Source organism: Lampetra fluviatilis, chromosome 27 (assembly GCF_964198595.1).
Source record: "Lampetra fluviatilis chromosome 27, kcLamFluv1.1, whole genome shotgun sequence".
Lineage (NCBI taxonomy): Eukaryota > Metazoa > Chordata > Hyperoartia > Petromyzontiformes > Petromyzontidae > Lampetra > Lampetra fluviatilis.
Window position 1 is genome coordinate 6,060,102 of NC_136301.1, and position 24,840 is coordinate 6,084,941.

Here is a 24,840-nt window from a genome sequence, read left to right on the forward strand (position 1 = left end):
TGGCCCTGAATGAGGAAGCTTCTACAATTTTTTTCTTGACATTAACGCCGCGAAGCGTATTGGCCCGACACCAGCGCGTTTCCGATTCTTCCCCAACTCCAAACCCTTCTCCTCACCATGCCCCTCCGTCTCCTGCTGTTACTCTGACGCCTCCGCTGAGCAGCCTCTAACTCCCGCATAACCCCTGCTGGCATTGCAGCAACAATAACAACAGTCGCCATTCGCCACTAAGTGGCGGTGACGTCACCACGGCACCTATGCCAGGTCAGGTGCACTTTGAGGCCACGTGGCATTCCAGAACACACACACACACAGATATAAGGAGATTCATGTGTGTGCCGTTTTGTCCGTCTATCACAGTGTTCACTTTATACATATGAGTCACTCAGGGCCCAGTCAAGGCTCATTGTGACCAGAGGAATTCAGGAATCTTTGGAATTTAATTTTTCTTCAGTACGACCGACCGACCCATCATGGTCTTTGACAAGAATCTAGACTAGTTATGTGCATGGTAATCACAATGAGTGGTGTGCTCTCTGCTGGACTAGTTCTGTGCATGGTAATCACAATGAGTGGTGTGCTCTCTGCTGGACTAGTTCTGTGCATGGTATTCACAATGAGTGGTGTGCTCTCTGCTGGACTAGTTCTGTGCATGGTATTCACAATGAGTGGTGTGCTCTCTGCTGGACTAGTTATGTGCATGGTAATCACAATGAGTGGTGTGCTCTCTGCTGGACTAGTTATGTGCATGGTAATCACAATGAGTGGTGTGCTCTCTGCTGGACTAGTTCTGTGCATGGTAATCACAATGAGTGGTGTGCTCTCTGCTGGATATCGCGTCCTATTGTACACCGTGGTAACGAGAAGATAACACCCAACTGCGGAGGTGAGTGATGAGTATCCGGTGAATGAGTGCGCAATAAGGAGTAAGTGTCTGTGAGTGCGAATGATGGGAGTTTTGTGTCTAAGACGAGTGTTCTGGGGAATATTTGGTGAGTGGCATGCGAGTGAGAGTGGTGTGCGATGGGTGGTCACATTTCGGACGGGCGGTGAGAGTGAGTGTGTCCGAGTGTCGGCAGAGTCAGTGTTTAGCGAGGACCAGATAAGTGAGTGTCATGTCAGCTCGTCCATGGGATGGGCTGCCTCATATATAGCAAAAATCTTGGTTAGCGGGACTCACAGTACGGAGCTCTGAACGAAACGATTTTTATTTTTTGATTTAAAGCTTTCGTGACTGCAGGGATTCATCTTCTTGGTTCTTTCGGTAAAGTCACGTAGAAGGGAAATAATAAAATAATAAAAATAAAACATAATAAAATAATTCTCACGACGTTTCGGCCACAACGCAAGCAGCCGTCCTCAGGTGAAGAACAGGTCTGTCGGAAAGACAGCGTCTGTCTTTCCGACAGTTGTGGCCGAAACGTCGTGAGAATAATTTTGCGTTGTGGCCGAAACGTCGTGATAATTATTTTATTATGTTTTATTTTTATTATTTTATTATTTCCCTTCTACGTGACCTTACCGAAAGAACCAAGAAGATGAATCGATTTTTATTAAATTTTACCAAGCAAGGCCCCACAGCGCTCTGCAGCTCTTTCTTCAGAAGCCACCCGGCAATCACAACGTGTAGACCAACGGAGTGGCTTGTCGTCACGTGGAAATGTATTGCAGCCAAATACTCTCAATGCACCTTCCTAAATGTGGAGGGGGAAAAATAACGGAGAACCCGGAGAAAAATCCACGCGACCATGGGAAGATATACGTGCAAACTCCACCTATGCAGCAGGCGTCAGGGTCTGGATCGAAGCCACGACCTCCTTCATACCAGGAGAGGTGACATCTCGCCACCCTGGCACCCCTCCACATTTAGAATTGCATCCGGGCACTGGGAAAAAAAAAGGTTGACAGCAGAAGCTGAGAGCTGGTGACCCCCCCCCCTCCCTCCTCGAGACCACGCACCCCACTGTCGGCACCGACACTTTGGAGAGCGTCGAGGACATGGTGACAATCCTCTAGACGGTCGGCCGGTGGTCCGATGCCCTCCGCCGGATCGCTGTTGCGGAGATGGCCCGGCAACGCGGACGATGATATTGAGATCCGCAATAGAGGTTTTTTTGGGTTAGGTTGCGTCAATATAAACACGCGTCGTTAAACCCACCACCCGCCCGACACAGCCAATTAGAAAGGTTTATCGCGTCAACAAAATATGCCAATTTGTTACCAGTACAGCACACCGGTGTGTTGGAGAGTAAGCCCACAACATTTGCAATTCGAATACTTGTGGGTTTACTATTCAACACGCCGGTGTGCTGTACTAGTAACGAAATGGTATATATTTTTTGTTAACGTCACAATAATCACTAATTGGCTGCGTTGGGTGGTGGTGGGTTTAACGACGCATTTCGATTTACGGGATATAACTTAAACAAATCTATATCATGGATAATTATAGTTTGCGAAAGCCTACATGTTAAGATATTTGGAGTTTGCGTGTCTCTCTCTCCTCGTGGACGCTTGGATTTTTTCCCCCGGGTCCTCCGGTTTTTCCTTCCACATTTAGAAACATTGCATTGAGATTATTTTGTTGCTATTCATTTCCAAGTGATAAGCTACTTTGTTGAGCTATCATTCGGGACCAGGCCGCTTCCGAAAAATAGTTATTAAGCTCAGTGGGCTTTTAAATTTCGATTTAAAGCTTTCGTGACTGCAGGGATTCATCTTCTTGGTTCTTTCGGTAAAATCACGTAGAATGGAAATAATAAAATAATAAAAATAAAACATAATAAAATCATTCTCACGACGTTTCGGCCACAGGTGGAGAACAGGTCTGTCGAGAAGACAGAGTCTAAATAGACGCTCCAAGCCTGGGGTGTGTCATTCAGACTGTCTTCTAGACAGACCTGTTCTCCACCTGAGGACGACTGCTTGCGTTGTGGCCGAAACGTCGTGAGAATTATTTTATCATGTTTTATTTTTATTATTTTATTATTTCCATTCTACGTGACTTTACCGAAAGAACCAAGAAGATCAATGGGCTTTGTTTGGCAGGATGGGGATGGTTTAATTTTGTATTTGAATGTTTTTGGGTGATTTGTTCGCATTTCCTGTACTTTGCACTGCAATCGTGTTTTTGCACTGCAATCGTGTTTTTGTACTGTTTGTTGTTGAAACGTTCTTACCCCTTGCCCCTACTGAACATCTGTGAAAAAGAGCTTCATAGCTGATCGGATTCCTCCAGTATAAATACATATTCTGACTGATTCTGAGATCTGGGTGTACGAAACGTGTGTGGTGCCAATCCTCTCTGTGCGGTGCCAAAGGCTTGGGACGATTGAAAATCAATACTGTGTAACAAAACATCAACCCTGTGTGTGTGTTTAGTGGTTCGCGCGCTGCGCTACAAACCCGGCCACCCGAATTCGATTCCCGCTCACGGCCAACACCAGTGACGATTATCTGAACCGGTCCTGGGCCTCCCCTAGGTCGACTCATTCTCAAATGAGCACCTGCTGTAGTGTGTAAATATTGCCACTGGGGAGACAAAGGCGGTCGGGCGTGGTGATGGCCACCCACTCCCTTGCGTGTCGTGCCGGCCTTCATAGGTGCTCGCTATACAATGTGAGATAAACGTATACAGCAGCGTAGTGTTTAAGCGATTTATCGTACAGCACACCGACACAATAAGTAGGTTTTCTCAGCCGCTTGTAAAATCCTAGTGTGTTTTTGTTCTGGATTGAGCCGAGTGTTGAGCAATTTCTTCTCTCAAGCTTTCGCCACGCACTATTGCTGCGGGTGTATTTACTATTTGAATTCTGGGGCGTCACGCTGGCGAGATGTTAACTGCCTTGCGTGGTTTTACATGAGGTCATGGGGTCGATCCCGACCCTGATGTTGCCTGTATATTTAAAGTTTGCATGTTCCCCCCGTGGTCGCGTGGCTTTTTCTCCGGGTCCTCCGGTTTTTTCCCCTCCACATTTAGAGACATGCATTTAGAGTATTTGGCTGATCTACATCTCCAAATGATAAACCACTTGGTTGAGCTATCATTTGTGGCCAGGTCGCTGCTGAAAAAGAGCTAAATAGCTTAGTGGGCCTTACCTGCTAAAATAAAAAGTTTATAGTTTTTAAAAAAAATTGAATTAGGGTTGAACTGTATCAGACGCACTCGCATATTAAGTGTATCTTACACACTTTACATAACACGCATTTAAAATAGTTTATACGTTATACAAAACAAAAGACTGAATATGAATGTGGTGCTGACTGGGGAAATTATTGATAAAAGATGCCGGGGAAGACAGCGAATTAAGTACCAAATCAATGAGAACAATTGTATTCATCTGGGAGTAGTATCTGTTGCAAAAGTTCTCGAGCAAATACCATGGGCATAGTGGCACGGATGGAAAGCCACAATCGCCAACGTCTTTGAGAAAGGACACGGTACATGGAGAAATGCATATTACAATGTTTACAATGCGTTATTGCGCATTTAATTACGGGTTATGCACTGCACATAATTTTTATGTAGGATACTTAACGTAAATTGTTCTATCGTGTTCATGATTTCTTGCATTTAATCTACTTTTTTTTATTAACCTACCCAGGCTGGTTAAGTGGAAATTCCTGATAGCTGGTGGCAGGATATCCAGGGCTTTACCCTCTGTCTGTATATACCGCACATACAGTTTATACAAAAAGCTTCAGTTTTCAATCTGTCCTCATGACCGTTAGTCACATATTTTACTCGTGTAATTTTCACGCTCTAGACTCCAGCGAGGCCTCATTATGACCGAAAGAATACGGGGGAGCTCAGATTGATTCTGACCTATGTATGACATGACCTTTGGCCAGGGTAAAAACAAAACTGCCGGTAACCACGTGATTTTCAAGAGCTGTGCATAGCCTGCTGGTTGCGTTTTGTGAATTCCACTAGTTGCAAGAGATGCGTTTTGGATTTTAAAATTTCTGATTTAGGATTTAAAAATTCCAATTTCGAATTAATGTATAATTTTCTTGAGAGGGATTTTTTGGGATCGTTTTCATTACGTCCTCTTGTAAGGTGTCATCGTGATAACAATAGCAGCAGAACTCGCTGGCATGTGACCCCGATTTTTTGTCTGGGGGAAAGAGAAAATAAGGAATAAAGTGATGTCGTATTAATTGACGACGTCACCACCAGGTTTCAGATCAATCCAAAAAAAACATTATGACAACACAATTTCAGATCATTCGACATTTGATATTGAGATTTCTGGATGTTTTTTTTCTGATCGATAAAAAAAATGGGAACATATCTTTGTAAATTTCATGCCAATAATAATAACAATTCGTCTGTGCGTGAGTTGGTCTCAGTTGCAGCAGAGGCCAGTAAACTACCCGGATGAAACTACCCTAAGATTTAAACGCCACCCCAAAAACATTCACTTTAGCTGCTGCGTTATTTTTATTTTCATGTTCCGGTGATATGGAATCATATTGCAATGACCGGTATTATTTACAGAGAGGAGTGAAATGCGTTTGGTCACCAGGTCTTGGAGGGTGGCTGGGCGGTCCGCAGAAATGTTTGCATCTGCTGAGCGTTCCGGCGGGCCATGCCAAACCTTCTGAGCACCGCCGCCTTGGAGGGCATCCAGACAAACTGGTCGTGGAAGGGGGGTTGGGCAGTGCCCACACACCCGCTTATGACTGCCGGGTGAACAGGGCCGGTGTGCGGGAGGGGCGTTTAACCCCCTTCCCTCCCCCCGCGCGTCGCACAGCAGCACAGCCCCGCGTGTCCACCGCTGTCGCAAACGCGTCGATAGCAAATCAATCGATCCTACGAGGGGGCAGTGTGGTGACGTAGCACATATTCCCCCGTGCCTACGTTTATTCATTCGCTCACCTCCACCCTTAAATACCTCGTTTGTGGGTCGCGCAATATTCCCGAAGGACCGTGTACTCATTCTCTGCGATATTGACGATTTCGTCTTTTGTGTTTGTTGTTGTTGTTGGTGTTGTTGCTGCTTCTGTGCTCAAGCATCTCCACGGATCTCCCGTGTGAACATAGCCGGGCAACTGGTTGAACGGGACCACCACCATCATCGTCATCATCCGCGCGTAACCAATCGAATCAACTCAGACGCTAAACCGCGCTGGCCTTTTGAATCGTACCATGGCTCCAGTCACATTGTGCACGTCGGGGGGAGGGGGGTGCGGGGGGCGGGGGGGGGGAGCGGGGGGGGCGCTGTGCTACTATTAAATATTATTAACTATTTTTATTTTGCCGGGTAAGGGCCACTGAGCTATATAGCTCTTTATTCAGAAGCGACCTGGTGATCACAAATGTTAGCGCAACGAACGTGGCTTATCACGTGGGAATGTATCGTGGCCAATTACTCCAAACGCATCATGGGACCTCCTTTGCCAGCACCAACATATGAGAATAGGTTTTCCCCCTTTTTTATGGCAACAAAACAGTTGTGTTAAGATGTTAAAACACCAAGCTGAAACCTTTTACGAAGAATCATGTCTGCATTAACCACAATACTTGTGGTGTAGTCACTTTAAAATATTTCTTGTTCATGTTTTTGTTTTGTTGCGGTTGCACCCGAGTCAAGAGCCGCATGGCTCACAGGGTTATACCTCATAAATGAAACTGAAAACAAAAAACATACTTCTTGTAAAAGGTTTCGGTTTGGCGTTTTAACATCTTAACACCTGTTTTGTTGCCAGAAAAAAGGGGAAACCCTATGCTCATACTCTAAACGCGTTGTTTCTAAAAGCGGAGGAGCCAGAGGAAACTCCGTGCAACCACCCGGAGAGAGAGGCCCGCAAACTCCAAATATACAGCAGCCGTCCACGGTCTGGAATGAACCCACAACCGTCTTGCCTACCAGGCGAGGGAGATAACATCTCTCCACAGCGGCACCCCAACTAACGCTTGCTTGTATGTGCGTGTGCGCGTGTTTACCTTTCTCTGTCCCGTAGAAGTGCCTCAGATTCAACCCGAACGCGACCATCTGGGTGGCCAAGCAGCGCATTCTGTGCACGCTGACCCAGAGTCTGAAGGATGTCCTGAACTACGGCCTCTTCCAGCCAGCCTACAACGGGCGAGAGGGAAAGTTTCTGGACGAGGAGCGGCTGCTGCGCGAATACCCGCAGCCCGTGCACACGGGAATCCCGTACCTCGAGGTACGGGTCTACCCCCTCCTCCCCAACCCCCCCAACCCCCAACCCCCCCCCGCCACCCTCCACTCTCCCTCGCACCACCAACTCTCAATCAATCAAAGCATTTTCTTGGTGTGCCGATATCGGCCTCAATAAAGTAGGCATCGATGCAACGTTACAGTGGAACGGGAGCGGTACAGGGGGCGTGGAAGCAACGAGGAACGACACGTTATTTGGGTCTTGCGGTAAAGTCACGTAGATGGGTTCAAAGAAAATGACAAAAAAAAACTGCGACGTTTCGATCGTAACACAAGCGGTCGTCATCATTTACTTTTATTTTCTTTGAACCTATCTACGTTACTTTATCGAAATACCCAATGAATATGAATTCCAGCAGTCACGAAAGCCTTAAGTCAAGATTTAAGGACCGACACGTCACGAGGTATGCCGTCAACGGTTGAGCGTTTAAAGGCCCAATGATGATAATTCGATTTTTGCGCGCGCTGGCAGCAAATGTGTTCAGGAGAGAAATGCCAATGTCGAGGAAAGATAGCCACGGCGGGAGGGCTTCAGGAGAGAGTGCGTGTGGTTTAGCTATTTCCTCCTCCATTGAAGGAGCGCAGACTTGCAGTGTGGGTTCACTGTGTGGGTCCACAGGTTTGGGTTTGCATGGCCACAATCGCACCACTGTGGATCGCGCTGTCAATTTTCGGTTCGTGAACGAGATGTGCACGTTGGCCTGTTGATGTTCTTGTGCGCCTGATGGTTCCACCGGTGTCTTCGGAGGCATGAAAATGATAATTAACGCAGATAATTTTCCACATTTGGTATTCCCGCTGGCGTTCGTACAGTGCAAGGCCATCGCAAATGAAGGCACTGTGACACAGACAGAAGTTTTGCAGTCGGAGGGCAAAGTTGCTGTGTGTGTCATCACAATTGGGTGATTTTTGGGGGTATTTTTTGGGGGAAAGTGGGCAAATTTGATGCGACACACAACGTCGGGCTGCTCGCTCCGAATGACACTGGGGGATCTTCAACCTACACCAGTCAGTTAGCTACCTCGCCTGGGGTCGATCCCGACCCTGACGATGCCTGCTGTATATTTGAAGTTAGCGTGCCTCTCTTTCTCTCTCCCCGTGGTCGCGTGGATTTTTCTCCGGGTCCTCCGGTTTTCTCCTCCACATTTAGAAGCGAACTTTGATAGTACTGTATTTGGCTGCTATATATTTCCACACGATTATGTTAAGCCACTTCGTTCAGCTATCATTAATGACAGCCAGGTCGCTTCCAAAAAAGAGCTACACAACTCAGTGGGCCCAGTAGTTTAGTTAATGCACCTGCAGTGATAACCAGAGCAGCCTGCCGGATTCAAGCCACGAATCTTGGCAACAATCCGGCGAACGCCCTAACGCTGGGCCACGTCACCATGCATATCACCGCAACGCCACCGATAAATGTCTCATTTTCTTGGTTCTTTCGGTAATGTCACGTAGAAGGGAAATAATAAAATAATAAAACATAAAACATAATACAATAATTATTTTATTATATTATTTTATTTTGTTTTCTTTTTATTATTTTATTATTTCCCTTCTACGTGACTTTACCGAAAGAACCAAGAAAATGAATCCCTGCAGTCACGAAAGCTTTAAATCGAGATAAATGTCTCGTGTTCATTTCAACGCACTCTGCTGTACTTTTTGTGCCACTGTTTCAAAGAATGTCTCGTCCTTCAACGGCAGTTTATTCAAAGCATTACCACCCAAAACGTTAAGGGAAAGTGAAAACGAGCGTGTTATATAAGCCCCCCCCCCCCATGCTCCATTGCTCTGTGCGATTTAACATCCGAGAAAGTAGAACGTTTAATAGCAGGAAACTCGCTAAAGATGTAATTTATTTTACCCAGCGGGCAATGTGCTGGAGAGAATCATCGTCGGACGCCGTAGTCGGAGGTTTAGTAAAAAAAAGAAACGGTACACACCACGTAGAATTGTCAACGGACGGGAAGGAACATGCACCTATTTTTAATCGGCATGTTTTTTCTTCCTGTGACTCTTTCCTCGTGAAAGGACCCCCCCCCACCACCACCACCCCCATCAGCTGGCTTTTCCTTCGCCTGCTCTTAGCTCTTGATTTGAAGCTTTCGTGACTGCAGGAATCCATACTCTTCGGTTCTTTCGGTAAAGTCACGTAGGTAGAAAATAAAAAAAAATCACGACGTTTCGCTCTCTCGCTGGTTCAGCAGTTCATACTGCTGGATTGTATTGTTTTCCACCTGAAGACGATCGCTTGTGTTGCGATCGAAACGTAGTGATCTATTTTATTTTATACCTACGTGACTTTACCGAAAGAACCACAGAGTTTACTCTCTGTTGTTATTCCTCTCCTCCCTCCTCCCCGTTTCCCCTCCACATCAAAATCTTCATCTATGCCGCGTTGCGTGATATCCCTGCTTGGCTAGGGGCAGCGGCGGTGGCAGGGGGGGGGGGCTACTCCCCTTCTTTTTTCTCCCTTTCACGCGGTTCCATCGCGCCCGAATGGATGACCGCTTTCTTTTTTTGACTACCCTGTTACCGGAACTTTTCGGCCGCGGACCGTCGGGCTCGCAATTTTGTTTGCCATAACAATAATAATAATACAATTAAAGGGGAAACCTCCACCAACTTTGCAGAAAAAGTAGCCGCGCACTCAATAGCGCCCACAAAAAAATAAGCGAACGCACGCAAATTTGTCACGTGGCTTTGACTGCCGCGACACTTTTCAGAGGCTTACGACGTTGGAGCCCGTTCAGGCCGCGCTGTCGGCTGGACCGAGCTGCGGCTGACGCGCACGCGACCCTCGCATCGGAGGTGCTGCGGCCACGCCTTGTGGGTGGTGCAGAGTGGCCAGCAAGCACGCCTCCTGCGTCTCTGACCATAGTTTCTATTTATTGACTTATTTGACGAACAAACAAAAACGCAAGCAACACGTTTGTCAATAACAGTGGCCTTAATTAGGGAAAAATATGCATAATAGGTGACGTTTTAGGCAATGGTTCTTCTTCATGTCCTCCCTTTCTCCGTGTGCAATTAAGAAAAGGGGCATTTCCCAAAACGTCACACATTATATTATCTCCCTCTTCAGGCCACACGCGGCGGGGTTTTTTTTTTGCGTGTCTAAAACGAACACGCCGCTGCCAAAACGCAGCATCGCCGGACGATTTACTTGAGCGCACATTTACGTGACACTAGGGACATTTTTTTCCTGTGTTCCCATGCAAAAAAAAAATTGTGTTTACACACAATTAGGGAGGCGGCGCGTGTACTCTCGTGCTACCCACGCTCGCCCACTTGCTCGCGAGCGCGCCCTCACACTCGATTTCACAATTAAGTGTCTCTGTACTCTCGTTGATTGCTCTGTCACGCGGCCCGTGGATTTACTCGGTGACCGTCGTGCCAAGGAGCCAATCTCATCTTCGATCTTACAACGCCACACCCCGACTTCGATCACTTTGCTTATCCCTTCGCCCCGTGAGTGGTGAAGCTCCGCTAGAAGTGTTCGATCCATTTCTGATTTTGGTGGCGGGAGGCGCGGGGGGGGGCGGGGAGTCTTTAACAATGGGATTCGCCGCGGTGGCGAGATGTTAACTACCTCGCCTCGTATACAGGAGGTCGTGGGTTCGATCCCCTTGGTTGGTGGTCACGTGGATTTTTCTCAGGGCCCTCCGATTTTTCCCCTCCACAGTTTGCATAGACGTCACGCGTTTAGAGTATTTGGCTGCTGTAAATTTCCACGTGGTGATGATAAGCCACTTCGTTGGGCTATCATTTGTGGCCGTGTCGCTTCTGAAAACGACCTATATGGCTCAGTGGGCCTTACTTGGTAAAATAATTTATGGTTTAAATAATTAAATAAAGTCACGTAGAATAATAAAATAATAAAAATATAACATAATAAAATAATTCTCACGACGTTTCGGCCACAACGCAAGCAGCCGTCCTCAGGTGGAGAACTACTTGCGTTGTGGCCGAAACGTCGTGAGAATTATTTTATTATGTTGAATTTTTATTATTTTATTATTTCCATTCTACGTGACTTTACCGAAAGAACCAAGAAGATGAATCCCTGCAGTCACGAAAGCTTTACATCGAAAAATAATTTAATAGTTGTAGCGTTATCAATGGCCACTGCCGCTTGCCAATTAACGATGTCAGCTATCAGTTGACTACAATGCTCAACGCTGGTCGTCATACAAGGTAACGTGTAGAGCCCTGCGTCTAATGTCAATATAAATTAATAATTTCCATGTTTTCGAGAGCTTATAGCCGCAATGACTTGTGTGGGTCTATACACGATACAGTACAGCAGCTCTTATGTCGATGGTGGTGTATATTTGGGTGGTCTTTATTTTATTTTAAATCATGGTCCTTACTCAGGACCATGGGAGCTACTCCCTAAACGCCTTTCGATTCGGAAATTTTTTTTAATCCCTTTTATGCGTACGCTAACAACAAGAAACAATCCCAATCACAAATCGTACTTTGACAATTAAGGACGGTGCCATCGTTTACATTTCAAAAGGTCACAAAAGGGGGAATTGTGGTGTGACCACCACGGTCACATCCAATTCTTTAAAAAAAAGATCTTCCGCTTAACAAAGCTGTTTCCAGTTTTAACAACAACAACAACAGCCCAACACAAACAGGGTGTTTAAAATTAGCAACAACGCCACGAGAAATGTGCCTGGGGGCTCTGGAGACCACCTGGAGAAGATTCCAGGCAAGCCTTGACAACGATGGCGAACAAGTGGGAGAGACTCTTTGACTTTTTGAAACTATTAACATGACATTTGTTATCATCTTCTTGGTTCTTTCGGTAAAGTCACGTAGAAGGGAAGTAATAAAATAATACAAATAAAACATAATATTACGTTTTATTTTTATAATTTTAAAAATAAAACATAATATGTTTATTTGTATTATTTTATTAAAAATAAAACGTAATAATATGTTTTATTTTTATTATTTTATTACTTCCCTTCTACGTGACTTTACCGAAAGAACCAAGAAGATGAATCCCTGCAGTCACGAAAGCTTTAAATCGAAATATGTTATCATGTTACAGTGTATTATTTTCCGTCATTTTTCCATTAAAAACGATCTTCCCAAATGAGTGTTAACATTTTTGTTTGCAGCACCCTGTAAATCCAACGTTTGTGCTATGAAGATGGACCGTTGCCCGAAGCGTCGCCTACTTTACAGATGTTCTCTCAAAGGCCACGGCTCTCCTGACGAATGCGTTGAGTTTCTTTGGTCCTGTTAATTGTGCTCGTGCACCACTGCCAACGCAACAACAGCAGCAGCAGCAGCAGCATCGCGACCCATCGAATCATTTACCATTTATAATGCCGACCATCACTGCTACGCTGCTGGAGCCCATCTCTGCATCACACTCCGGATTTAATGCGTTCTCCTCTTCGATTTGGTTCTAATTTCCTCCAGCTAAAGGTGTTGCCAAGACGGAAGCGCTCCTCGGTTGGTGGAAAGGGTCCACACTCTCAGCGCAGACTCCACTTTGAGCACGCATCGACTGCTAGACCCTCACATTATTACGCTGGCAGAGAGCGTGCAAGAGTTTCGAGTTGGCATTGGTCCCAAGCACTAATTCTCTTCCCACTTAATCTCACCTCTACGCATATCTGTGAAACACTCAAACCCTCAGCCAGCAGTGAGATGGCCCTGGGGTCGGAACCAGAATATTTATAGAAACTGGCGGAATCCGATGAGCTATGAAGCTCTTTTTAAATCCTCTATATTAAGTTCGCTTGCTTAGGACCGTGCAAATCTTTCGGTCGTTTTTTAACCCACTTCCCGTGATCCAATCGAGCTGACATTTTCCACACAGACTCGTCGTGCGTGACAATTAATTTTCGTGAAAAATTTGTTCCTAAATGTTACACTTTTTAGGACAAAATATTTTATTTAATTACCAATTGCTTAAATGTGCAATGCAATCATCTGACCCATAGGTGGCAGCCATCTCAAGCCAGAGGACGAGATGACTCTAGCCGTCACGCATATAAAGGATTTATAGTGAAAAACTTTGTTTTTACGGGTTATACTTATTCACAGTTGTCCAGTAGAGGCAGGTTAGAACGTTACAACAACAAACAGTACAAATAAAAACACGATAGCAGTGCAAAATATAGGAAAGATAAACAAATCACTTACAAATATATATACAAATAAAACTCAACTATTTTTCATCTTACCAGGTGAAGCCCACTGAGCTATCGGCTTCTCTTTCAAAAGCGTCCTGGCCACAAATGCGGGCTCAACGAAGTGGCTCATCATGTGGAAGTTTACAGCAGCAAAATAATCGAAGTAATATGTGAGCTGCACGTTGACACTTTTAAGGTGTAATCTCCTCTTATGTGTATTGGATATTCTCTGGGTGCACTGGTTTCCTCAATAAACTCCATAAAAATGCATTGATCAAGGTGTACCAATGCAGGACCCTCCTGAAAATAGTGCAATTGAGGTTCAGGATAGTTTTTTTTTTCCCACAAGTCAATTACTGGATTTCTTAAATAACAAAATTGATAGACGAAACAAAACCAAAGATACCCCGTATAGCCTGTAACAAACTGTTGGGGCAAGTGCTGTTAGCGGGCACCTACGAAAGTCTGGCACAGCACACGAGGGGGTGAGTGACCAACACCACGCCCGGCCGCCTTTGTCTCCCTCGTGGCGAAGTTTACACACTGCACCAGGTACTCATTTTGAGGCTGAGTCGACCTAGGCGAGGCCCAGGACCGGTTCAGATAATCGTCACTGGTTGTTGGCCGTGAGCGGGAATCGAACCCGGGTGGCGTAGCGCTAACTGCGACACTACCGCTCCCAACGGACAACGAATTGCATTGTGAATTGCCGTAAACTTTGCAACGTACTGTAAGGATCAAAGGCGGCATTATATCATTCTGCAATACGCGCGGAGCCTCTTTGCATGCTCAAGTGATAATTATGACACATTGTGCAAAAGCAGTGGCACAAACAGCTGTCGAGCTGACTGCTCAGCAAAGCTTCTCTGTCGGCGCAGAAGCTTCTGCTGCTGCGCCACGTTTGGACGTCCGGTGGAAATTAGATGAGAATATAGCGCAGTCGTTTTGCGTAACACAAAGAAAAAAGTCTGAAAATGTTAAAACTACCACAAAACCATTTCCTCCGACACTTATAATTGCGCCCAGGGTCTGCGAGCCTTGACTTTACAGCCGCCGTGGTTTCTATGTGGACTGCGCATACCCCTTTTAATCTGGGCAATGTCTGAGCCAGTTCTAGATTTGAAGCTTTCGTGACTGCAAGGATTCATATTCTACGTGACTTTACCGAAAAAACCTAAGAATATGAGTTTGAGCCAGCGTTTGGAAAAAACGTTATTGGCTCGGAAGCACGCTGAGTAATAGTTGACTCCTTCCCCGGTGTTTGCGGATGCCATTCGCGCAGTGGAAACTCGTCCATCTCTTCATAACACCCACGGGGGGTGCCACTAGCTTGCCTGCGGGGTGCCCTCGTCCGCGAAGCATCCACTCTGATTTTTAGGCAGTGGCCCAGCGCGGTTCGCACCGATTGTTGCCGAGGTTCGCGATTTGAATCTGACAGGCCCGCCCCTGGCTATTCCTGTGGCCTCTGTGTGTTAACCGTGAAAAAAATAAATAAACCAAACACCACGCGCCCGTCCGCTTCACAGCGGCCGTTAAATACCCGCTGACGTCGTTACGAAAGACGAGTGGGCCGCCGTGTGCCGGCGTCGTGATCCACGTTTTTATCCGAAATTCGAAAGCAAGTTCAAGTTCATTTATTAGGTAGAGCCCTGTGAGCCATTCGGCTCTTGAATCGGGTGCAACCGCAATAAACAAAAAACAAAAACATGAACAAAAAAACATCTTAAAGTGAATATGTGACTGAGTGCAAACAGAAAATCCAAGAAAAGACGGCAATATATTGCAGAAAAAAACACCGTACACCGACGCTGTGTGCAAAAATCCCAGTGGGATGCAAGTCAAACAACCAACAACAACCACAAGACAACTTAGATTAAGGCCATCAGTCTAACTCTGTACTACAACAAACACACATGGCTAAACCAATACACTTTTCGAAATCACCAAAAAAAAGCCATGAAACCAATGAAACAGTGATCATAGGAACTGTGACGGAAAGCAAAAACAAACCGGCCCGCAAGAGTACTCGCCCCTCGATTGTGCGCAGCGTCTCGAAAGGTGCGGGAGTGCCCACACACTTTGACCCACCGCACGGCCACCTGCCCAACGAGCGTCCGTTGAAGCCGTGCACGCCGCTGGGTGGACAGAGAGCGAAGGAGGGGTTTTAAGGAACACGCGCCACCGTTTCAACCGCCGCTTTGGCGCAACGAGACGGCGACCTCTTTTGTTTGCACGGCGCAGCAGTGGCTCTGAAACGTTAATTCCATCGCCTGCTATGCAGGAGGTCGTGGGGTTCGATCCGGACACTGATGCCCGCTGTATGTTTGGAGTTTGCAGTGTCTCTCTCTCTCTCTATCATCATCATCACGGTGGCTAGGATATGTTAACTCCATCGCCTGCTATGCAGGAGGTCGTGGGGTTCGATCCGGGCACTGACGCCCTCTGTATGTTTGGAGTTTGCGGTGTTTCTCTCTCTCATCATCATCATCACGGTGGCTAGGAGATGTTAACTTTATCGCCTGCTATGAAGGAGGTCGTGGGTTCGATCCCGACCCTGACGCCCGCTGTATGTTTGGAGTTTGCGGTGTCTCTCTTTCTCCCCGTGGTCGCGTGGATTTTTCTACGGGTCCTGCGGTTTTTCCCCTCCACATTTAGAATCAACATCAGGCGTTTATAGGTATTTGGCAGCTGAAAAATAAAAGTAACGTGATAAGCCACTTCGTGAGAGTTGTCATTTGTGGCCACGTGGCTTGTGAAAAAGAGCTGTATAGCTCAGTGGGCCCTTACCTGGTAGAAAATGAAACAAAAAAACTCTTTATAGTTTTGGATCAGCATGCCCACTGTTCCATCCGTTACAACAGCAGCACCATCCCAGTGCCCATACGTCACGACGCACGACCTTCGATCATCGTGCAGTGCTGTTGTGCTTATGACATTAATTCGACCCGAAGTACCTTAAAGAAAAGGCGCATTAAATAATCAAATCAGTAGCAGTCAAGGAGCAATTGCCTTATATCTCCTTGTTCAGGCCAACTATAGCATCATCACATCACTGGCTTAGTGTCAAAAGCAACGCTCTCAATACCTACAATTCAGGTTTAGCTAAGCACAACGAATTGGCAATCACTGTTGATGATCATGCTGCCCGCAACAATGCTGACCCTTCGTGCCAGGCACGCCACCTCGCCCGTCACTCGCCTTTCCCACTCGCGCAGTGCTGTGCTTTAGAAATAGGACAGCCGTGTGTCCGCGGTCCAGATGTCCTTCTTCCGCTCCGCCCTTCACTTGCGTTACGGCTGGCTGAATAGCAATCGCAAAGATCCACGTCCGAGTTTGAAAGCCGCGTGGCAGCTGCAAGTGTGGCGAATTGAACCGTCGTTGCTGCTGCTGCTGCTGCTTCTTCTGCCTCCGTTGAATCTTCAACACTCGCAGCGGGTTAACAATGTGGTTCCTGGGTTTTGGTTTGACAAGTTTGGTATTCCGGCACCGCGTTGATGATGTTGAAAGTTCGCGTTTGGTAGGAAAAAAACAACAACAACCCTTAAATGGGTGGACCCACGTGGAGTCAACTCTGAGCCCTGTCCACGGGTAATCTGGTTGTCAAACACAGACTTGTTGTTGAAGTGTTCATAACCATGCACGCTTCCGCTGCTGCTGCTGCTGCAGCTACCCACGTCATATATGGGTGATGACATGCAACCGTCAGGACATTCCGTGTAACATGCGACCCTGTGTCTTGCAGTTCCGCTACAAGAGACGGCTGTACAGAAACTACATCGATGAAAGACAACTCTCGAAACTCCACACGAAGGTAACCATTCATTTTACGTTGAGCACTTTCACCTTTTTGACCTCCTCTGATTGCTCGTATAGCCAATGAGAATGTTGAGTACTAAAAAAGATATATATGTATTCATGCGATGTTGCTCAGCAATGTTTCCTTCCAATTAGATCTGCACGGGATGTGTGTCCACCTTCCAAGCCACGTTGCTACCCTGAAGCTACTTCTGTCTGCTATCTGTGTTTAACTTAACGCACGCACGCGTGCACATGTTAGTTTCGGTCGGAACAGAAATTTCAACCGTATTTTTAGATTGGCACCTCTGGCAATGCCCCTTCCTCAAAGCGCATGTTTATTTGTTTGTTGTGTTTTATTAGGATGTGCTTTGAAAAAGGGCCATTACCGAAAACGTCACATATTCAGAATCAGAATCACAATATTTAATGAAAGTGGAGGAATCCGATGAGCGGCAACACTCTTTTTCACAGATGTCCGGCAGGGGTGGGTAAGAACGCTGCAACAACAAACTATACCAAACAAACAATCCAAATAACAAATACATTTTCATTTAAATTTATTTTCTATTTTGTTCACCTACATGACTTTACCGAAAAAACCAAAGAGTATGGATCCTTGCAGTCACGAAAACTTAAAATCTAGAAACAAATACTCCTGTATATTCCGTCATTTTTGGGGCAGTGTTAATAAAAGTGCCAAGTTTCTTTGCTTGTTAATTGTGCACCACTTGGAAATAACTTAACTGCCAATCCGAAACCACTTTGATCAATCTTCTTGGTTATTTCGGTAAAGTCACGTAGAAGGGAAATAATAAAATAATAAAAATAAAACATCATAAAATAATACAATTCTCACGACGTTTCGGCCACAACGCAAGCAGCCGTCCTCAGGTGAAGAACAGGTCTGTCGGGAAGATCAAGGCTTGGAGTGAGGTTTGTGGCGCGGCGAATGCGCACTTCGTCACAAGGCCCCATGGGACATTGGTGGCCATCCTGGTGGCCTTCAGTGCGGCCCCTGACTGCGGCCCCCCAACAAAATCACAAAAATGACAACACCACCCCGATCGTCATCGTCCTCGTCGTGCTGCTGTCAAACCCAACAATGGTTTCAAATCTGTGGCGGCCCTCACACTGATGATGTCTTATCGGTGAAAGTGGCACTCCTCTGAAAATGAGTGAAGAACACTGCACTGTATTATACACTATACAATACGCTCCACACTACACTACACTATACACTACGCTTGACACTACACTATACACTACACTTAACACTACACTATACACTACGTTGCACACTAAACCAGTGTTCTTTATTGCAAGGCCCATGGGCCACTGGCGGCCCCTGGTGGCCTTCAGTGCGGCCCCCTTGACGTGTGACGCCTCCGACAACACACAAAGAGTGACAACACCACCCACCATCATCATCGTCATCATCGTCATGCTGCTGTCAAACCCCCAACAATGGTTTCAAATGTGCGGCGGCCCTCACGCTGACGATGTTTCATCGTCGTGCGAAAGTGGCCTCCCCGCTGTGAAAATGAGTGAAGAACGCCGCCCTAGATCATCTCCTCGTGGGCAAGGATACATGGGGGCCGTAGCTCCTGGCGGATTTATGGCAAGGTTGGTGCCTCGCGCCAAAGAACCCCCCCCCCACCACCCATGGGAAAGTCGATAGAGTGGTGGCACGCAAGGCAAGGAGCGAACTAAGCTAAAGTGCTGGGCCCTAAGCAGCGTAAGTGGGGGACGTGGGGTGGGGCCCCGTGGATTCACTAAGCAAGATTTAGAGATACACCAAAAATGCCAACCAAAACTTAGATCGTATGTTTGTTCTATCTCTCTATGTATCTCTGTGATATCTGTCTGCTTGTATGTCTGTCTATATGTTTCTGGTTCTGTGTTTTATCTCTCTCTCAAATTTAGCATTCTCAGGAAGAACGTAATCAACCAGGTAGGGTGTTGACTGTTATGTTATCCGACTCTCTGTTGTATTACATTTCATTTCTAAGTATACTAGATTTGTGTTTCTATTTCATTTATACCCGATGACGATTGCTTGTGTTGCAATCGAAACGTCGTATGCTAGTATTTAATTTATTATTTTATCTTTATACGTGACTTTACCGAAAGAACCGAAGAGTAATTCCTGCAGTCACGAAAGCTCCAAATTAAGACGTTATAAACATTTATAAAAAAAAAAGCCGATAGACATTAAAATATCATTCATCTGCCTCATCTTCCGTATTGTTTGACCCTGACCCTCTCGGTCTCTTCCGTCGAACTCGCTACATCGCGTCACCCTTGTCTGCACCTGTTTCCTTTCACCGCATCTCTATCTCACCCGTGTATCTCTCTCTCCCCTCCTCTCATTACACCAATATCGTTTGTCCGCATTTCTCCCATCTCGCTGCATCGCTATCTCGCGTCTATATCCCTTCTAGTTATCTCACGAGGGGTTTGTAAATTGAAACGGGCGGCGGTGGAGGCGGTGGTGGCGAGGGGAGGGCACCGCTTGAGGATAGGGGCCCTAAAATATATTTTGTTTCTGCTTATCTTACGCAGACTTATATAGCGCCTTAATCCAAGGCGATTTACAACAATGATAATATTGTACATGCGGTGATAGTGGTTAAAATAAGGAGTGGGGGTTGTTATTATTAAAAGTGGAGGTGTGGTTATGGTGATAGGAGGACAGGTGGGAGTGGTTGAGGAGGAGTTTGGTTAGTGGGTGGTGATAGGGGTTGGGGTAGTGATAGGGGTTGGGGTAGTAATAGGGGTAGTGATAGGGGTTGGGTAGTGATAGGGGCTGGGGTATTGATTGGGGCTGGGGTAGTAATAGGGGTTGGGGTAGTGATAGGGGTTGGGGTAGTGATAGGGGTTGGGGTAGTGATAGGGGTTTGGGTAGTGATAGTGGTTGGGGTGGTGATAGGGGTTTGGGTAGTGATAGGGGCCGGGGTATTGATTGGGGCTGGGGTAGTAATAGGGGTTTGGGTGGTGATAGGGGTTGGGGTAGTGATAGAGGTAGTGATAGGGGTTGGGGTGGTGATAGGGGTTGGGGTAGTGATAGGGTTTTGGGTGGTGATAGATGTTGGGGTAGTGAAAGGGGTAGTGATAGGGTTGGGTGGTGATAGGGGTTGGTGTAGTGATAGGGGTTGGGGTAGTGATAGGGGTTGGGGTGGTGAAAGGGGTTGGGGGAGTGATAGAGGTTTGGGGTAATGATAGGGGTTGGAGTAGTGGTAGGGGTAGTGATAGGGGTTGGGGTAGTGATAGGGGTTGGGGTAGTGATAGGGGTTGGGGTAGTGATAGGGGTTGGAGTAGTGGTAGGGGTAGTGATAGGGGTTGGGGTAGTGATAGGGGTTGGGGTAGTGATAGGGGTTGGGGTAGTGATAGGGGTTGGAGTAGTGGTAGGGGTAGTGATAGGGGTTGGGGTAGTGATAGGGGTTGGGGTAGTGATAGGGGTTGGGGTAGTGATAGGGGTTGGAGTAGTGGTAGGGGTAGTGATAGGGGTTGGGGTAGTGATAGTGATAGGGTTTGGGTTAGTAATAGGGGTAGTGATAGGGGTTGGGGTAGTGATAGGGGTTGGAGTAGTGGTAGGGGTAGTGATAGTGATAGGGGTTGGGGTAGTGATAGAGTTTGGGGTAGTAATAGGGGTATTGATAGGGGTTGGGGTAGTGATAGGGGTTGGAGTAGTGGTAGGGGTAGTGATAGGGGTTGGGGTAGTGATAGAGTTTGGGGTAGTAATAGGGGTAGTGATAGGGGTTGGGGTAGTGATAGGGGTTGGAGTAGTGGTAGGGGTAGTGATAGGGGTTGGGGTAGTGGTAGGGGTAGTGATAGGGGTTGGGGTAGTGATAGGGGTTGGGGTAGTGATAGGGGTTGGAGTAGTGGTAGGGGTAGTGATAGGGGTTGGGGTAGTGATAGGGGTTGGGGTAGTGATAGGGGTTGGAGTAGTGGTAGGGGTAGTGATAGGGGTTGGGGTAGTGATAGGGGTTGGGGTAGTGATAGGGGTTGGAGTAGTGGTAGGGGTAGTGATAGGGGTTGGGGTAGTGATAGGGGTTGGGGTAGTGATAGGGGTTGGAGTAGTGGTAGGGGTAGTGATAGGGGTTGGGGTAGTGATAGGGGTTGGGGTAGTGATAGGGGTTGGAGTAGTGGTAGGGGTAGTGATAGGGGTTGGGGTAGTGATAGGGGTTGGGGTAGTGATAGGGGTTGGAGTAGTGGTAGGGGTAGTGATAGGGGTTGGGGTAGTGATAGGGGTTGGGGTAGTGATAGGGGTTGGAGTAGTGGTAGGGGTAGTGATAGGGGTTGGGGTAGTGATAGGGGTTGGGGTAGTGATAGGGGTTGGAGTAGTGATAGGGGTTGGAGTAGTGGTAGGGGTAGTGATAGGGGTTGGGGTAGTGATAGGGGTTGGGGTAGTGATAGGGGTTGGAGTAGTGGTAGGGGTAGTGATAGGGGTTGGGGTAGTGATAGGGGTTGGGGTAGTGATAGGGGTTGGAGTAGTGGTAGGGGTAGTGATAGGGGTTGGGGTAGTGATAGGGGTTGGGGTAGTGATAGGGGATGGAGTAGTGGTAGGGGTAGTGATAGGGGTTGGGGTAGTGATAGGGGTTGGGGTAGTGATAGGGGTTGGAGTAGTGGTAGGGGTAGTGATAGGGGTTGGGGTAGTGATAGCGGAGATAGGGGAGGCAGAGCCTCACCTGCCATACTCCAATCAAAATAGCTCTTACTAAACGTACAAAATAATCAAATTAAATGAAGATTTTTTTCCACTGATCTGTGTTAAAAATGTAATTTCTGTATGATTCCAAATAATTTGTATAGTCGAAATCGCCAAATTTGCGGAGCTCCGCTGCAAACCCAGGGAGAGACGAGAGGTGAGGCAGCGACGGGCTCAGCCTCCCCTCTGATTGCGCAACCCCTCGGGCACTGGATGGAGCGCGTGGGGAACAAGCGCGTGCCTGTTACCAATGATTACATTACACCAATGATTACATTACACCAATGATTACATTACACCAATGATTACATTACACCAATGATTACATTACACCAATGATTACATTACACCAATGATTACATTACACCAATGATTACATTACACCAATGATTACATTACACCAATGATTACATTACACCAATGATTACATTACACCAATGATTACATTACACCAATGATTACAATGGTGACATGTTTTGGACTATAAAATGTTTTGGAATCATACAGAAATTACATTTATTACACAAATCAGTGGAAATATCTTAATATTTATTTTATCATGATTTTCTTTTCGTAACAGCTATTTTCATTGTAGTATGACAGGCGAGGCTCTGCCTCCCCTGACCGCATGTTCCTGGCATGGAGTGGCAGGAGGATGCGCTGGGGAGAAGAGATGAGTTTTCAGGGAGGAACAGAAGCAGATTGCAGTGAAGATCAGAATTAGAATCTGTATTAAGCTCTTTTTCACAAATGTCCAGCAGGAAGCACGGGGTCAGAAAGTTACAACAACAAACAACTGCAAGAAAAAAAAACGATCGGAGTGCAAAGCATATAAAAGGAACATACAAAAACAGAAAAAAACAAATACGTAAAATAGATTAAGTATATCGCGCTCATATTACATCAGTACAGATGATGGCTTTGCGTGCAGTGGGGGGAGTTAGTTTCAGCGACAGGGAGCAAGGAAGGGCCCCGTGGGAGCGGCTCCATCTCTGGGTATAGACTCGGGCTGAACGATTTGGGGAAAATATCTAATTGCGATTTTTCTGACAGATATTGCGATTTGATTTGCGATTAAATTTGTTTAAGGCAAGCTTCAGTTCAATATTCGCTGTGTAATAGATTACAAACATGTGATGGAGCATTACCACATGATCCCATCAAAATATGAACTGCTCTATATATTGTAATGCAAGGATGAGAACTTAAAATATATTAATTGCTTCCAACATGTATTTATTTAAAACATTTAATTGAAATAGAACAATCAAACATAGAACAATTGTCACGTTAAATAAATAAAGCTATAATAATACAAAATAAAACAATTCCAATAATAAAGTAATATGATCTTCTTGGTTCTTTCGGTAAAGTCACGTAGAATGGAAATAATAAAATAATAAAAATAAAACATAATAAAATAATTCTCACGACGTTTCGGCCAAAACGCAAGCAGCCGTCTTCAGGTGAATAACAGGTCTGCGATTTCGATTTTAAATCGATTAATCGTTCAGCCCGAGTCTAGACCCTGGGCGGCCAGTGTGGGGGGTCGGCAACTGGTAATTAAAAAATTAAAGAACCACAATGCACTGCGGTGAACACGTGAACACGAGACGACGGTGCCTGACAAAGAACGTCACACGGAACGGGCAGCCCTCAATGAGCCACGTGGTTTTTTTTTTTTTGCCGAGCGCCCTCTGCTACGGATCAACGGGAAGGGCTGTTGTTTAAAACGAGGGCGTTTCGTGGGTCGCACGCGCAAACGCGTGGCCAGCACCGTGCAGCGCGCGCGCGCGTCCCCAATCACCTTTACCCAGGAGAAGCGGAAAGCCCGTCGAGACTGAAAGAGAGACTTCGGCCGGGCAATCTGCTTGCTTTAACGTTGGTTAAAAAAACAACTTTAAAATTGATCGAAACAAAATAAACTTGAGTGTGAGAAAAAAAACCCGCCGCATTTGAAACGGCAATAACCCGATATGCGCCTCCTACCGTCGTTTCGCGAACTCGCCGCCTTATAACGATCGACACACCGCTACTGCCCGATTTGCGTCGCCTCAACCACCCCGCACACTTAAACGTTGCTGACGGCATCGTCGTCGCCCCGTCCTTTCACCGTGTCCCTTCGCCTCTCAGCCTTCGCCTCTCCACCTGTCAATCGCTTCGATGGACGTCGTTTTCGATATTCGTCATCGTTGCACCTTTCAGGAACGCATCCCTCCCGACGTTAACCGGGGTATTACCGCTTCTTCTTCCTCTTCTTCTAATTCGTATCGGCTAATGTTGATGTAGAGAAACAACAAATATATTTTTTGACGCTCAGGCGGTTGAGCCGGATGCTGACTTCAGGAGCAGCGGAGTCTATCGCTGTAATGGTGCCTCCTTTCGATTTAAAGCTTTCGTGACTGCAGGGATTCATCTTCTTGGTTCTTTCGGTAAAGTCACGTAGAATGGAAATAATAAAATAATAAAAATAAAACATAATAAAAAAAATATTTTTTTTATAAAATAATAAAAATAAAACATAATAAAGTAATTCGTTTATTATGCTTTATTTTTATTATTTTATTATTTCCATTCTACGTGACTTTACCGAAAGAACCAAGAAGGTGCCTCCTTTGTGCGTTTTTTTGCGAATCGGGCATCGAGTCCCTCACACGCTCCGTCGTCTGCTCCGGGCGACCGCCGGAATACGCTGCCGGGAGACTTTGTGCGTTGAGTAGTTGAAACTCTGGGAAAATGTCAGCTCGAACAGGACGGTATAATGTTTAGGCAGCTTCGCGAGCTGGCTACGATAATTCCACCTTGGCGCTTCTCCCTCGTTAATCCCTCTGTCACGATGTTTCCGCGCTGACATCTTTTTAACGTAGATTTTTTTCTTCATTTTATTCCGGCTTTTTTTTTCTTTCAACGTTAAGGCGCCGCGATAATTGACCCGAATTCTGGGATGAAAATACCAATGTTCCACATTCGTTAAATAGAAGATTTTTTT

The 24,840-nt window shown here is 46.2% G+C and overlaps 1 protein-coding gene across 1 annotated transcript in view; it reads left to right on the top strand.

The window, feature by feature from the left end:
• Nucleotides 1–24,840, top strand: part of LOC144942335 (SH3 and multiple ankyrin repeat domains protein 2-like) — a 362,265-nt gene that overhangs the window by 64,179 nt on the left and 273,246 nt on the right. The window contains exons 2-3 of the mRNA XM_078869142.1: nt 6,967–7,170; nt 17,088–17,156. Of these exons, the coding sequence (XP_078725268.1) occupies nt 6,967–7,170; nt 17,088–17,156 (273 nt within the window). The remainder of the gene's footprint in view (nt 1–6,966; nt 7,171–17,087; nt 17,157–24,840) is intronic.